The sequence below is a fragment of the Penicillium subrubescens genome (assembly GCF_028828155.1).
Source record: "Penicillium subrubescens strain IBT 31985 chromosome Unknown utg000007l_segment0_segment0, whole genome shotgun sequence".
Taxonomy (NCBI): domain Eukaryota; kingdom Fungi; phylum Ascomycota; class Eurotiomycetes; order Eurotiales; family Aspergillaceae; genus Penicillium; species Penicillium subrubescens.
Genome location: NW_026643157.1, coordinates 2,666,479 through 2,682,651, shown reverse-complemented (window position 1 = coordinate 2,682,651; position 16,173 = coordinate 2,666,479). Strand labels below are relative to the sequence as shown.

Here is a 16,173-nt window from a genome sequence, read left to right as displayed (position 1 = left end):
ACGATACCTTTCGGAGAGTCTTGATGTATGCTCCGATCAGCGCGGATCGTCGTATCGTCCTCGCATCGTTGACTCCCACCCCATCCTGCAATTCCACCAAGCCTCAAGTTTGCAGTCTTCGTCATCACAAGTTCGCTCATCAAGATACTCCATAGGCCCTGCTGAGCAGAAGCACCCGGCGATAATCTAGGAAACGGCTACAGGAGAGGGTGACTTTAATACCGGCCAGTCCCGAGTACAGTTGTCGGGTCATGAGGAGCGGCGCATGAAGAGGCTGAGATGAGTTCGAGTCGTTTGTTCGATATGTTTGCTTCAGGTGTTGGCTACAGCATGAAATTGAAAATGAGCCATTAATTAATCTCAGGGCACCCCTGCTATTGCCTAACATAACATAGCTGCAGATGGGGGGTGTCCAATAAGCAGTTCGTGTGGCTTCAAGAAGCAAGACCCATTGGCTTATCGACTCGCCCTGCGATGATGCCTTGTCAAGGCAGCCATTCAAGTAGAGACATCTCTCTTTCCACTTTGGAGGCTGCTCAGCTCATAGTACTGGTGCTTGTGGGACTATGCTGACACTGATATTTTATAGCATTAGCGCGGCTGCTCCACCCCCTCCCAACACTAAGCCATGCCTTTCATTCGTGAACACGAGGGGTCATCGTCGAAATCTGCTGGCTTTTACCAGAGGCTCGTCATGTCTTTTGTTCTTTTCGTTTCAGGCTTTTCTGTATCCGACAGAGATGTAGTCAATCATAAGGTTCAGTGCGAACCAGTAGTGGAAAGCACGGTGCCCAGAAGGGTACCCCTGCAAACAGCGAATCAAGCAGAGACTGAGCTGCAGTGGGCGCTTTTGAAATGTCGAGTGTAGCTGGCCTTGGGTGTTTCTGGTAGGCATCACAACGTGATCGATGATTAGAAATTTGATAGTCCCCTTGGGTTGAACCACTTTTCCTTCAAAGGAACGACATCTCCACCTTGGATCAAGCTGATCCTGAAGCTGCTCCAGCAGCAACTCAAGTCTCCTTCAAACTCACAATAATTCACTGATAAAATGTTAGCTTTCTTAGATCAACTCAACGATCTGATGAGCAGAAGCCCGCCAATATTCCAAGTTACTCCCAATCTAGATTGCTCTCAGCTTGATTTGCTCCAAGATGGGCAGAGCTCTTGTAATTCTGGTCGAATATGGCACATCAAAGGCTTTTGGGTTTTATAATCAACAAAGCTAGCAAGAACATATCGAATGCCGATACTGGTGGGCCGGTTGTGCTTGCTCATCTCATCTATCTCCTTCCTCCATATGTGAGAAATGGGTTTAAAGGACCTGGGTTGATCGGAGCTATGAAGCCGCGAACATCTAAATCGTGATGAGCACGATTAGATGCAGCGCTTGAAAAATATCGATTGTAATTCGCGCGAGACAGGATAGATGAGGAGAATGTTGCGGTTTGGGAACTGCGTCGGGTTTGAAATCTTGGGAATGAAGGGTATTAATGGTGTTCATGAAGGAATCAGCTGCAAAGTTATGGGCGGACAGCAATGGCCTGCTCAAACACTTCGGTCTGAATCGCCTGGTGTCATGCATTAGACTTCACAAATAAAAGATTTCGTCTCCCATGTGAAGGGCAACACGGAGACTCTTCGGCCAAGTCGAGGTTTAAGTCAATCAAACATGGTCGGGACACACAAGCGTTGCATGCAATGAGCATGGCAATTTATTGCCGTGGTCACATTTTCCGAGGTTGTCATATGTATCCACTTTAACAAGAGTTCTCGAGGTGCTTATAGTTGTGGGGTTAGAATGCTCCATCATCGCGGGCCGCGGCAAACCTAGCCGGCGATATCCTAACAAATGCGGGGGGTGTCAGTGAGGATATAATCCGGAACATGTTCTACAGACATTGCATATTCAGTTTTGAACCGTTTGAACGCTCTATGTGAAGAACAATAATCAACATGACAAATTATTCAGTTGGCCAAAATCGCCGGTCTTTCTAAATTGACAGCGGGCAACGTGACCGTGCTCGTCCCAGTGGAAGGTTCGCCCCGAAAGCCTTTCAACTTCCAATCTACACTTCGCTATGTACTGACTTGACGAGTCTACAACCCTTGCTGATATTGCTGCCAGATTAAATTGCTGCATCTTGCCGCCATCTCTCTTATCTCCGAACGCGAGAACGAACGCCTCTTGCCCAAGCCTCTTCAAGACCCCAACGCATAACTACAAGACGAGGCGCTGGTCTGGGCGGCGCCCAATTCCTGGTTCATGGGCACAAACCCCACGATCCCGTCAATCAGCGCAGGCTGGAATCGGCAAGATGATGCCGAACACGAATACACACCAATGGCAGCCCTCCCCATCTTCCCAAGACGAAGTCAAAGCCCCGGCCCTCTATCCGAGATTTGCACCATTCTTTGCATCACTCAGCTTCATTATGGGCATACGATTTGCATAAAACGCGAAACGGGGATGGGCCGAGAATTTAGCACTCCACCGTTTAAAGTACCCCCTAAAAGAAGTGTCCACCTGAGTCCACTCCAAACACCGGCCTCCAACTGGACACGAGAGGGAAAATATCCACTCTTTTGCGACCCCCTTTTCTCTGTGTGCGCGGGTCGCGATCTCAGCGCTCCACTCGACTAGCTCATCCATCCACTCAATCGTGGTCTCCTTCCAAATGGCCCCCATCGTGATGCATTAGAGGCCGTGTTATTGGGAGGCCTGCGTCTCAAGCGCCAATTCTCTTTACGAGTCCTGTGTGATTTACAGTATCGATGGGGCACGTTTTTACCCGCTACGATGATACTGTTGCTCCGTATCCAGCAGGCTTGGCCTGGAATGGCAAAGATTGTCTATCGCTAGAAGACCCAAGACTGGGCCGCTCAGTGACTGTCACTCACGGCTCGACCCGCCCCCAAGGAAGCTCAGTTTGCCTTGGGACGGCCCCATGATACATGGGTGGCAGGCAATTTGGCCCACTTGATTCGCTCTATTTCCCACTGGGCAAACCGACATTCTTTCATCCCAACAGCCTTCCGGAGAAACACAACATCGAAAAGCGCACTGTTCGCGTTTTTTTCCTTTTTATCTCCGATGGGCTTTATGCACATAATAGACCTCACATTACACAAGGCGTGCCTTCTCCACAACTTCGAGGGGTCTTATGTACACTACGGGACTTCCATCCCCTGTACTACCGGACGTGCATCCACGCTTTCCTGCAGGCGCACCAGGACAATGACTCGCACTGGCCAACTACGGCTAGGATTCGCATCGTGCTCCCACTTGTGGATATCTGCCTGCAGATGAACCGGTGCCGTCTCTCGCCCCGGTCTGAGATCGCCGAAGCCCAACTGAGACGTGACGCTTGGCCCTGAGACTCGTCTGTTATAATTCCCAGTCTTTGGGGTCCAAGGTCCTCTATTCTTCAGATTTAGTCCGGTTGGTCTAACTAATTAGCCTCCTGCACTTGCGCGGCCTAGGACTTTCCGGGCTTCAGGTGATAGCTAACGAGTCAACTAACCACTTTAACGAGTTGGTTGCATTATTATTATCCATCTTTGCATCTCGTCTCCATTTCATTATTATTATTAAAAATCTCCCGCCCTCCACTTGCTTCCCCCTCCTCGTTTCTCTCCCTTTTTCCATTCTTCTCTTTCTCCCTTCCATTCATGGCCTACGAAGCACTGTTCACAAAAGCTTGCTTTGCTCGACTCCTACCCTTTTACTAGTGGTCGGTGTACTCGCCGTCGGGAATCACCGCGTGCGACCGAATCCTTCTCGAAGGCGATAGGCATTGGCTGTCTGAGCGTCAGCGCTGCACACCTGAAAGCTTGTCCCACAGCATAATCTTCAGCTTTGCTCCGCTGAATAGTTTTTCGATCCGCCAATAAAGGTCCAATCTACAACCCGCAGCTCAGAGCCAGGTGCTCTGCAATTGCACACGAATTGCTTCCAAACATGAAGGACGACAAAGGTACGCAAACAAGCCCCTTGATCGTCGATCGGAAACTCCCCCCGCCCGTGGCGCCCAGACAACAACGGCAACATAGCAAGAACGGTGGAAATAGAAAAAGAAGTTGAAAAAGCAATACTAACGTGATAGCAGCGGACACTGCGTCAATTGACGGGTCAACACCAACGGCAAGTAATCAGGAAGTTCACCATGTCGACGACGAAAAGCGATCGTTTCATGAAACCATAGATGTGGAGCGGGGACCTACGACAGACGTTGAGAAACATGACATCGAGCAAGTAGTCGATGGACCTCGCGATCCAAACATTGTCGACTGGGATGGTCCCGATGACCCTGAGAATCCACTCAATTGGACAAAGAAGAGGAAGGTGTCGGCGACGGTGTCAATTGCACTGATCACGCTTCTCACGTACGATCGCATTTCAATCCTCAGCGCGTCTAGTTATATCCTGAGCTAACATATAACCTATGATAGGCCTCTCGGTTCATCTATGTTTGCGCCCGGCGTCGGACAGCTGGTCCAAGACTTCCATATTACGAGCACGGAGCTTTCATCCTTTGTGGTCTCCGTATATCTACTCGGCTACTGCTTTGGCCCGCTGCTCATTGCACCGATTTCCGAGATTGCTGGTCGCCGCATTGTTTACAATGTGTGCAACTTTTTCTACGTCGTCTTCACCATTACATGTGCCGTTGCGCCCGAAATTGGCAGCTTGACGGTCTTTCGATTCCTTGCTGGATTCGCTGGTAGCTGTCCGCTGACAATCGGCGCGGGCTCGATCGCAGACATGTATGTTCAGGAAAAGCGAGGTGGTGCTATGGCAGCGTGGGCTCTAGGCCCTTTGATCGGCCCCGTCGCCGGACCCGTTGCTGGTGGATACCTTGCCCAGGCTAAGGGCTGGAGATGGACCTTCTGGGTTCTAGCCATGGCTAGCGGGGCTGTCTTTGTTATTTCTCTCTTCACTATCCGGGAGTCGTATGCCCCAACACTCCTAGCTGCGAAGACCAAGAAGCTGCGCAAGGAGACTGGAAACCAGAAACTACGCTCCGCTTTGGACAGCGGTCGCAGTCCGATGGATCTGTTCATGTTCTCGATCGTCCGACCAACCAAGATGCTGTTCCTGTCGCCTATTGTCTTCCTTCTCTCGCTATACGTTGGCGTCGTCTACGGATACCTTTACCTCCTGTTCACTACTATCAGTTCCGTTTTCGAGGACCAGTATGGCTGGTCTTCAGGATCCGTTGGTCTATCATACTTGGGCATCGGTATTGGTTCCTTTGTCGGACTTTTCTTGCTCGGTGCCACGTCCGACCGTTTACTCCAGCACCTCGCCGAGAAGAACGGCGAGAAAAAGCCCGAGTATCGACTGCCGCCCATGATCCCGGGCTCGATCTTCGTGCCTATCTCCCTATTCATCTACGGATGGACGGCCTATTACAAGACCCACTGGATCGTTCCAATCATTGGAACAGCCTTCCTCGGCCTCGGCATGCTGATTTCTTTCGTAAGTTCTTGGCTACATTTTCCCTTTTTTCTTATGTCGCAATCGCTTACATTCTTTCCCTATCTAGATGACCGTCAGCACATATCTAGTCGACGCCTACACAACCTACGCCGCCTCCGCCATGGCAGCCAACACCGTCTTCCGATCTCTGGCCGGTGCCTTGCTCCCTCTCGCCGGCCCCAAGATGTATGAAAAGCTTGGATTAGGCTGGGGTAACTCCCTGCTCGGCTTCATCGCCCTAGCTCTCTGCCCGCTGCCAGTCATCTTCTACATCTACGGCGAGCGCATCCGAACAAGCAAGCTGTTCAAAGTGGATTTCTAGGTTGCCCAGGAGGCTCCGACTCCGCCATTTGCTTTCAGGTCGTTTGTTCTATACGGTGCATTTTGCCTCTGGCTATTGTGTATATCAGGCATTTCCATAATGAGGATGTGGAGGTTCAGATAGTTTGGTCGGGTCAGGTTACGTTAAGACCAAGTTGGAAGCATTAATTAGGCGCTTTCTTTGTTGTGGATTCTGTGAAAAACATCGCAGGAGAATATTCTGGGTATACTGATGTGGATAAGAGGAGTTTATGAGCTCTCCTCGTTACGAATTGATGTTTGGAAATTAGTTCAAATTTGCTGCATACAACTAGAATACCCCAAAGCCGAGAGAAGAAACCATTAATAAACATCATCCCTTCCTTGAACCGCTGATTCTTCAAGTAAGCTGCAAAGGCTGATAAGCAGCATCCCCAAAAAGCCATGCCGCATTACTGGTTACAATGGGTGGCGTTCGTCGGCCTCTATAGTAGACTAACTTATTCAAGAACACTCACCACTTCTATTCTTCAAAAGGAGGGAAACGATTCATCACTTTCTCAGCACTGATACCCTCAGCCATCAAGACCTGTCGGTGCGTCTCGCTCCGTACAGAAATCTCACATTCAAACGGCTGAGGCCGAATATTAAAGCCTTGGGTATAGGCAAAGGTATCATATCTTCTCTCGGCACCATTAGCTTCACGTGCCGGTCTGAATTCAAACGCCCACAAGAGACGCGCCAATGAAATGAACAAGGAATTATGTGCTAATCCCGCTCCTGGACAGATACGTCGTCCCCAGCCAAAGGAGCTATGTCCCTCTTTCGCAGGATGGGGTCGTGGTGGAGACATTTCCGCAAGATCTTCTGGTGAGGACTTTGAAAGATAGGAGAGTGACTCTGGACGGATGCCCAAGAAACGGAGTGGGTTGAAATGGTGCGGGTTCGGGTAGTATGTTGGGTTGAGATTGATTGCCCATGAATTGGAGAGGATGGTCGTGCCCTGCGGTATGTAGTAACCCTTGTAGGTATCTGCAACCGAGTTTGCATGTGGTGTACCTCCGAGAACAGCGACGGGTCTAATGCGAAGTATTTCATTACAGAGAGCTTTGAGATAAAGGAGGTTATCCTCATCGTCGAATGTGGGAAGACGCGTCATTCCCACGATATGATCGAGCTCTGCGTGTGCTCCGGCTTGTACTTGTGGATTTGTCACCAGCATGAGGATTGCACTGCACAACGTACTCGCGGTCGTGTCACTACCGGCTCCAAATAGCGATGCTGGTACAAATGAGAAATCTCTTTCGCTGAGAACGCCAAATGTAGCAGGGTCTGCCTCTCGAGCTTCAAGAAGCAACTTGGATAGAGAGTCTGGTACGTCAGACGGCCTTTTGGCATTGTGAAGCTCATCTTGAACTCGACGTAGCAGTGCCACGTTCGTCGCCGCTTCTTCGCGGCCCTTCCGCTGGATCTCTGCTTTCCATGGTGCAAGAAAGTCGGGGACGTATTTCAGCCAGGGAATTGACTCGGCCAGATATCTCCCTGGTACATTGAGAGACGCAGAATACTGCATAAATTCAAGACGTTGCCGGATGACTTCCGAACTCATCGAGTCAATTCTGTGGCCATACGCAATGCTGAATACCACACTCGCTGTAAACCGATCGATAAGTCCTTCATATGACTTGGGTTGATCGAGTAGCGCCCGGCATAATCTCGCTGCCTCCGCCTCTTGAACAGGCTTGTATAGTTTCAGTGCAGATGGATTCAGGGCTTGGTGCAGCATACGTCGGCGTATTTGCCATTCCTTGCCGTACGGTTGAACCAGAATGCCTGCGTTATCCCAGTACAGTTCGCCCATAACGACAAAACGCGGCCGGGAGCTGAACTTTGTGCTGCGCTTTTCAAGTAGTTCGACTGCCACGTTGGGATCTGAAATGATAATTGTTGGTCGTCGACCGATCCATAATGTGAAAATGGGTCCGTATAGTTGGGACCATTTCTCGAATTGAATCCATGGAGATGAGGACGGGATGATGAATTTATTCCCGAGAAATGGGAGGGGAGTTGGACCTGGTGGAAGACGGAGATATAGAAGAAAATCGTGTATCAGTATCGAGATGACTGGAAGTAAAATCACTCCGGCGACTAAGGAATATGGATGGAGGGCTAGGAATTGCGGTATGGAAAAAAACGAGGCATGCTCAAGCAATACGGAGATTGCCATTCTGAGAATCGCCTCTAAAATAGATGCACTTGAACGATATATCCGGCCTCGAACATTTGTAGAAGTAGTTCGTCCTGCGGATGTGCCAATGTCTCCAATCTTATTGAAGTTTCGGCTCTACCCGAGTGGGTGCTGGCCCCACGACGCCACATGGAGAGGGGCTTGCGGGGAGCTTGATGGAATCGCTCTCCAGGTAATAAGGCCGGTAATGAATTCAATTCAAGTGCCGAGATAAATAACAATATCCCACTTCTTGCCTGTTCCCATCCGATTTCTTGTGGGGCAACTTATGAGTGAGATGATACAACATGGTCGCCTCGTTTAAGTGGACATACCCGCGAGGAGATACGTACGACATGGCAACTATCCCAATCTGTCTCAGTTTTCAACCTTTAAGGCTGTGCCAACGGATGCAAGGACGCTAAAAGTAATTTATACTGCCTCAGCTCTATCAAATTCAGCTTTCACCTAAACGGAAAGGACATATGGATGGCTTAAGTTTTCGTCAGAATTCTATTGGCATGGATGTTTCTTTGGAGCTGGGGATCAATGACCAAGTTCTTGCGTATATTGGGGCCCTATAGAATTTACATCGGAAGGGCTATTGAGCCCGCGTGATATTCATTGCCACTCCTAACCACCAGAAGAATGCGTCGGCTAGACTGAGTTACATGCTCTTTTCACTCTGGACAAGCTCGTGCCCTAGACAAAATGAGGCATAGCTAAAGCCGCCCAACTACCTATAGGATTGCGTCTCTATACTTGGCTAACAAACACTCTCGCCTCGATAGATCAAATCGAGATGATTGAGGGGGTATCTTCTTGTCCGGGGGACTTCCGTGCCATTCTAACAAGCTACATTCGAGCTAATTCTGGGGTATTCAATTTATCTTCTATCTCTTTTCTTTGATCCTCTACGCAATTTGGTTCACTAGCTTTTGACCGTCGTCTCGATTTCATGTTTGCTTTGGTGCTCTTCAACCAGCCTGGTTTCTTCATTACGTCCAAGTGAAATGGGGCGACGTGCAGCATCATCTGATCGTTGTCTCATTGAACTGCCGTAACCTTCAGCAGACTTCCGAGACTTGGAAGTCGTTTTCGTCTAGAGTTGGGCATACTCATCTGAGTCAAGAGCCGACCTAGAATTGCTCTTACTGATTATAGCCGTCGCTCATGTGGGGTAAGCGGGGAATATGATGGCGACTTGAATACCAGGCGCTGACGCTAATCCTGAATCGCTATCTGGGCCGAATTTCATCTTGGTAAGCATATTTTATCATGGTAAGCAACCCGGGGATGTGTCTAAAGAGCAAAGCCTTCTGTAAAGTAGTTAGTCAAGAAGGACCAACCCCCGCCTTCCCGGAAAGGGTCCAGCGGCTCTATTACATAAGCAACGCCCAGTGAGCGTGGGCCCGAGCCCGACCTTAACCTCCATTGGGATGGCCTCGCCGTCATATGCAGATCCCCCAGGACCGAGGTCGGGGACTAGTTCAAAGCCCATTTTCGTCAATCAGGCAAGACTTCGGTCGTCAGAGTCTTTCTGGAAAGCTGACGGGAGTCACTCATCTTTGCATTGCGCGGTAGGCGCCCGTCGTCAATGCCTTCACGTCGCAGCCATACAAAGTCCCGAAAGGGATGCTTAGAGTGCAAGAGAAGACATGTTAAGGTCAGTCTTGTCTTTTAATATGCTGCAGGACTCTCGGAGACTCCAATGCGTCTATTTTCGGACTGCCTGGCAATGTGAAGCAAACTCGGCAATCTGCCGCTGCGCCAGGAAACAGCTATAACGCGACACGCGACCATATATCTGACAATGCTTACAGTGCGATGAGGGGACTCCCAAGTGCACACTGTGCAAAAAGCGCAGACTGGAGTGCAGTTATCCGCCCCCACAGAGTGACCTCGATAGCTCTCATGGCTCACCATCAGGTCAAGATGGCTCCGAGAGTGGCAATCGAACGCCGGGAGGAGATCAATCAATGCAAACGCGTATGCTGGAGATGAGACTCTTCCATCAATACCTGACATCGACCTGCCACACACTTTCCCAGCATGGACTCTCTGCATATCATTTGTCTATCATCATACCCCGGATGGCTACCTCCTTTCCTTATCTACTAGACAGCATTCTTGCTCTTTCTGCTCTACACTTGGCTACTGTCGAAGTAGATAACCGGTTGACATGGCTAGATGCTGCTGTGCGGTATCAGAGCCAAGCATGCTCTGGCATGGGTAAAATACTCCCGGACGTCACACCCGAGCATTACGAATCGGCCTTCGTATCTTCGGTCCTTATTTTCTTATTCGCGACGGGATTTCCTGGTATTTCACCGGAAAGCAACCAAAATAGCAGCCCAATTTCTGAAGTCCTCGAAGGGAGGCGACTTATCACGGGTACCGCCATGCTCTTCGAGCGTTTCAATGAAATGGGTGTTGATGCAAAACTGAGCGGTTGGCTTTGTGTCCCAGACACGGAAGAAAGTCTCGAGAAGAACGAGGAGAATAGGTACTTGAAACCCCACAGTTCATGCCACATAGCTAATTCTATGCAAAAGTGATGACTCCTCGGATGACGACGCCAAGAAATTACATGATTTGCACAAGTAAGGATCATCAAACGAGTATCGGGGACACGGAGCTAACAATAAATAGAAGCATCATGGAATCACTTGAGAAATTACGAGTCACAATTGGGGCAAATGGAAATCCCAACAAAGAGCTTTACCAGACGATATGGCAGCTTCTACATAACTCGATAGAGCCATGGCCCAAGATCGGGCCGCATGGGGGAGTGATCGCATGGCCACTCTTTATCCCCGAGGCATATATTTCATTACTCGAAAGTGGTGACTGGGTCGCCCAAATACTTTTCCTGCATCATGCTGTTGCGTTACGGCTGATGTGCAACCGATGGTATGTTCGTGATCGGGGTCGCAGGCTGGTTCTTGCAGCATTAGAGAAATTGGAGGAGATACCGTCTGAGTGGACGGAGACTATCTCTTGGGTCAAAAGGGGTGTTGGGATTGACACGTCGCTCGTTGCATAGAACATATATGTAAAAGAACCATGGTTCGAATGTCAATTTTATGTCTGTATATAAGGTCCTGCCTGCGCAGTTTGAAAATCTTGGATTTCTTCAATATCGTCTTAGATCTTGAGTCATACTCTAGATTGGATCCTTTTTTCTTGACCCTCGTAAATTTTGAGGTAGCAGATTTTCTCCAATGAAGGTTAGGTAGCAAGCGTTATCAAGATGCAGGGATTACCTTTGCCCTTGACATCATCATATATTGAGACTTGACGATGGCTGGCAGGTACATAATTATAAATCTCTTAGTCATGACTCTCAAGGTTGTAGTTACCAGATACTCTAATTTTGAATTTGGGAAGATTTTGTGGAATATTTATTCTCATGTAAATCTTCTGTTGATGACGGCACTCAAGTTATGCGGGACTCAGTTTCTTTTGGTCCGATAATGAGTTTGACTTCACCTACCATTTTTTTGAGATGTTTAGACCAGGAATTGGATCGATCTGACTGGCATGCACGATAAATCTGAATGTTTTTCCCGAGTAGACCCACCAATGGTGCGTCCCTGTCCAGCAATCCAATCCACGTGGAAGAGTATGGATGGCGTGAAAATTCTGATCGCTTGCAGAACTGAACAAAAGCTTGCAAATCTTCGGTGGAATCCCCAACCTTTGCCTTGGGGGCTGTTCGTAAGGTACCACCATCTGGGAATCTTTCGTCTAGAAACGCCACCAACAAGAAGTTGGCATCATTTTCGCGCGGAGGACAGTTCTGGCGTAGCATCTGTTGCTTTGTGGCATTACTTGCGAGGTATTTCTGCCCTGGCGCGCCCCATTTCTTACTTATTCCGTCAATTTCTTCTTTTGCAACACTATGCCCACAATCCTGACGAGCAGTGGTCCAGAGATCGACCAACAGCCGGCCTGAAGGTCTCGAGTGAAGCTCTGATCTAGGAATTGAGGCTTTGGAGATTCCCTCACTCCACAAGTTAGACGATCGAAGACTTCTTCCACTGGCATCGACGATGTCAATCCCGTGCTCTGTGAAGGATAATGCTCTAGAATCACGATTCCCTTTGGGGATGGCAAATCGAGCACACAGCGAAAGAGTTTTATTGCTCCCATCTGGATGCTTCCATCGGAGCAAGAATGCCCCATCTTCCTTAATAGCAATAGGATAGCCCTGCATTTCCTTTGCAGTCAAGAAGCGAGAAGGGAACAGAGTGCTGCTTTTTCTCACGTTTTTCTTCTGGAGCCAGAAGCCGCATTTTACAACACCCTCTGATAAAACGCCTTTTTCATATTTTTCGATGGGAAGTGTAGGATACCAGCGCTTTTTTGGACAAGTTTCAATGAGAACTTTGAGATAGTCGCCATCTGTAAGCTGACTCAAAGCCCGCAAAAGGTATGGCTGACCTGGCTGAAGAGACGCGAACTGTTCCATCCAAATATTCCTTTTGTCTTCCGAATGTGGAATTGACCAGTGTAACTCTTTCTGCGCACGAGCCCAGACCATATCTAAGTCTCGTCGCCTTTTTTCGGAATACGCCTCGCCAACAGACATGCCAAAGGATGCGATGTGAGAGAATGTGTGTTCATCGAGAATTTCTATACCATTTTTCTTGCCAAATATTGCAGGAGTGTAGAAGTCCAATGGGCCGGTTGCTACCGCCCCGATTGAGTTATGGATGCGGGCAGTGGAGTCGCACAACGCCGTCTGTGCCAGTTTGCTTTCGTGCCAGTTTGAGCTTCTCATATAAAGGTATTCGAACAAGTCTGTTTGAAAATGTGTATCCGAATTTTCAACTGCCTGGGCAGCTTTTCTTGCCTGGATCATATTTGACTGAAAATAAGAACCAGCACCACTTTTTAGTGCTTTCTCAACATGGGCCAAGATTTGGGTGCATAATTCCCGACGAGAAGGGGTCTTTGTGCATTTGGGATATGTATCGACAATCTCAATCGCGCAGGATGCGACGAAGAAAGCAAATTGCATCGTTAAGTAGTAAAAGCGCAGCCTAACCGAAGACCGAGGCCCATACTGGTGACTGCCGGGATGTTCCAGGGGGATGTGAATGAATGCTTCATTATCATCCGAATCATAAGAGCGAATCTCGAGTGGATGCGTACCAAGCGTCAAGAATGACTTGATAAGCCTCGATTTTGCACTAATTTTGGTCAGATTGAAGATCATGGCGCTCGCAGCTACTTTTCCAAATGTTACCACGATGATCGGCCGCGTACATCGGAAGTAAGCCGAGAGAAAATCCAGTGCCTTGACTGTGGCGCTGTATTTGGGCAACGGAATCACGTTGAGAAAAGGGAAAGCTCTTGAAATGTCTTGAAGTGGCACCACGTTATCCCCGATGTAGTTCTTTTCTTCAATGTGTTTGATGCGATAGATCAAATTCCTCACAAGTCTGCTAGACTTGCTTTTCCCGTCGAAAAACGAGCATCTTGCTTTCAGGTGGCTATCTGTGAGCTCTTCTCCAATGAATACGACGATCGTTGTTCCAAGGTACTGGTATGGTCTTGCTTGGCTTTCAAGAGCATCCTTGGCAGTTTTGCTCACAGCTTCATTCAGTCGCGGATCTCCAGTAAGCATTTTGGCAAAATGATTCTTCACGCTTGACCATTCGCTGTTAGAAAACAGACTGTTCTCGCTCAGGATTTTCTGAAAGTAGCTGGTATCAAGATTTTCAAATATCATTTCATCTTCTTCGCTCGGCAGATATCTGATATGATGCCCTCCAAGCTGCAAATTCAAAAGGGAGCGGGATCCAAGGAGATGAATGAGTAAACTCTCTGTATCATCCGCATTCAACTGATTGCCGATATGGTTTCCACTGCCCAGTATATCGAATGACATATCTGGGAGTAGATGAATCTTTGCCTTCTGAGATATGAGTGGATATTTTTCCTCTAAGCAGCATTGAAAAGCACCGAGAAGACTCTTTTTGGACTTGTTGTTTGTATCATCCGCGAATCGTCTGGAAGCAGTCGTCACACAGTTTGTACTTCCGACGTATCGCACCGTGATATCCCGGGTCCGTGCCACGAAACTGGTGAACTTCCACTCATCTAACTCGGGGAACGTCTTGCCGTCATCTTGTAGGTATTGTGAGATGTTGTAGAGTTGTGTCGGTGTCATGGACCAGGAGCGGATGTAAAATGCATGTTCTCGAGGTGCAAGGCTTTGGTTGAGGCTGCTTCCCATTTGTGGAGCTTTAAGACGCAGAATCTTTCCAAGGTCTGTATCAGTGACCAACATAGGCTGTACAAATAGAGTGTGGATGACCTTCGACTGCTCCTGTGAGAGGTCTGTGTTCCCAAGAATAAAGTTGAACCTTTCCAGCACCATTCCAGAGATGTCTATGTGGTGTGCCTTGAGCTCAACTCCCAGCAAATCAATCAACGCTCTCTTGTTGATCTGACAGTCGTAAGTTGTGGCCATGTTGCAGTAATTCTGTCTGGTTTTTTGAGTGGTGGCTACATGGGTATTCGTGCCGCGAGGGACTGAGCTTGACCTCTTCCTTGCGGGTTGCGGTGGTGGCCCCGTGGTGTACATCGCCATCTAGTATTTTGCCCTTTTTAGAAGGGTATCATAAATTGGTAAGGAAGTGAATATAGCTGAATGGCTGACCTTTCGACTGGTGTGTTGGCGAATTCAACAGCTTGGGCCTGCTGGTCTGGCCAGCCTACTGGTCTTCTGTTTGACTTTCTCGAGATTGTTAGTTCCAAATTATTGTTATGAACCAAAAATAAAAAGAACTCGAAAGAGCAGAAAAGAAAAAGGGCACTCGTTTATTTGCCGATGGCGGGGAGACTGAAGAGAGAAAGGATGGTAAACACGACTAGGCGCGAGTTCTCAAAACAAACTCCGCTTAGTCCGTTTGCCTAGTTATGGCAAGCTCCTTCCCAGTCCCTCCTAGTGATTCTTTCTGTTTGTTAATAGATCGGCCTCATTGCAATGAGCTCATGGACAATATTTTCATAGGAAAGTCCCGCTTCGGGGAGTGATTTAAGTGGACCGTTATCAGTGAGATGCTCTTTTGTCACCTTCGGGTTTGGAGTAGTGTTACAGATCAGTCGGTATATTAAAAATTAGGTGACCGGGTAGCGTGCGGGGACCAAACAGAGTATCTAGGCATATTATGGTAGGAGTCAGAAGGGAGAGAAAGACACTAGGAAAACCCATCGTGGTCGTGCTGTATAAAATTTTCGAGGCAAGTCCTTGTATCGGTTTCAAAGACTTCATTTCTCCCCTACCGTGTCGATTTCTCTTTTGTGATTTTAGTTGCCTGTTTAATAGCTAGACCTAATTAAAAATCCTCAGTATATTGGAGTAGTTGGATTTCCCAGCATGTTTGCCCTTGCTTCCAACAAAAATAATCCGTCTCCATTGTCTCCAACGAAGAATGGGGGATAAGGCAAAATTAAAAAAGAAATGGCGCTGCCCGGAATCGAACCGGGGCTGGCACGGCCACAACGTGACGTCATACCACCTCAAGGTAGATCAGGTTAGATTTGGGTTATTGATGCTGCTGGTGGCAGGTATACTCACTAGACCACAGCACCGACTTGCTGACACGATCAACACCTATTTTGTGATAACCGTCTGAACAGGTTACAAACCAGTGTGGCCATTTCAAAAGATAGTAATTCGGGCAACACTTCGGAATACCTCTAATATGAATCGTCTTAATAATGGATAAATAGAGACTTGGTATTTTAGGAAAATAAAAGAGGCCGAGTAGGCACCCCTAAGGCTGTAGACGTACTTACTTGTGACGCCATGTCCTGGGACAATGGCAGTTCATTACAGTGGACCCAAATATATATTATACCGAGCGGGAGGTACACATCTGAGGACGACTGTCGTTGAATAGATATTGCAAACACTGGAGATAAGTTCAACCGGAACCTTAGTATAGAACGCCAAACAGCCAGTCAAACCTTCCGATGGACAGATATATAGCCGTAGAACCCCGCCCATGGGCTGCTGCCCTCCTCACACCATCGATATAATCGATGGGAACGATAAATTCAAGCTACACGGCTAGAGGTATACGAGGTCATCATAGGTCAAGTGCTCAGTGACCCATTTATGCCGTGGTGGATCTGATAACTAATT

General features: G+C 48.2%; 4 protein-coding genes across 4 annotated transcripts; 2 read left to right on the top strand and 2 right to left on the bottom strand.

Moving 5' to 3' along the window:
* Window positions 1-3,961: 3,961 nt before the first annotated feature.
* N7473_010737 (MFS transporter) lies at window positions 3,962-5,804 on the top strand (the record flags this gene model as incomplete). The annotated part of the gene is made up of 4 exons (XM_057156676.1): window positions 3,962-3,977; window positions 4,110-4,386; window positions 4,453-5,482; window positions 5,550-5,804. The coding sequence occupies 4 exons, from the start codon at window positions 3,962-3,964 to the stop codon at window positions 5,802-5,804; spliced, it is 1,578 nt and encodes a 525-aa protein (XP_057005331.1).
* Window positions 5,805-6,305: 501 nt separating this feature from the next.
* N7473_010736 (cytochrome P450) lies at window positions 6,306-7,643 on the bottom strand (the record flags this gene model as incomplete). The annotated part of the gene is made up of 1 exon (XM_057156675.1): window positions 6,306-7,643. The coding sequence occupies one exon, from the start codon at window positions 7,641-7,643 to the stop codon at window positions 6,306-6,308; it is 1,338 nt and encodes a 445-aa protein (XP_057005330.1).
* A 1,834-nt stretch (window positions 7,644-9,477) lies between these two features.
* N7473_010735 (uncharacterized protein) lies at window positions 9,478-11,055 on the top strand (the record flags this gene model as incomplete). The annotated part of the gene is made up of 4 exons (XM_057156674.1): window positions 9,478-9,675; window positions 9,833-10,515; window positions 10,565-10,612; window positions 10,662-11,055. Exons 1-4 carry the CDS (start codon window positions 9,607-9,609, stop codon window positions 11,053-11,055), a joined length of 1,194 nt encoding a protein of 397 aa, XP_057005329.1. The 5' UTR covers window positions 9,478-9,606.
* A 393-nt stretch (window positions 11,056-11,448) lies between these two features.
* Window positions 11,449-14,493, bottom strand: N7473_010734 (uncharacterized protein; the record flags this gene model as incomplete). Its single annotated transcript, XM_057156673.1, has 1 exon — window positions 11,449-14,493. The coding sequence occupies one exon, from the start codon at window positions 14,491-14,493 to the stop codon at window positions 11,449-11,451; it is 3,045 nt and encodes a 1,014-aa protein (XP_057005328.1).
* Between the last annotated feature and the right edge of the window lie 1,680 nt (window positions 14,494-16,173).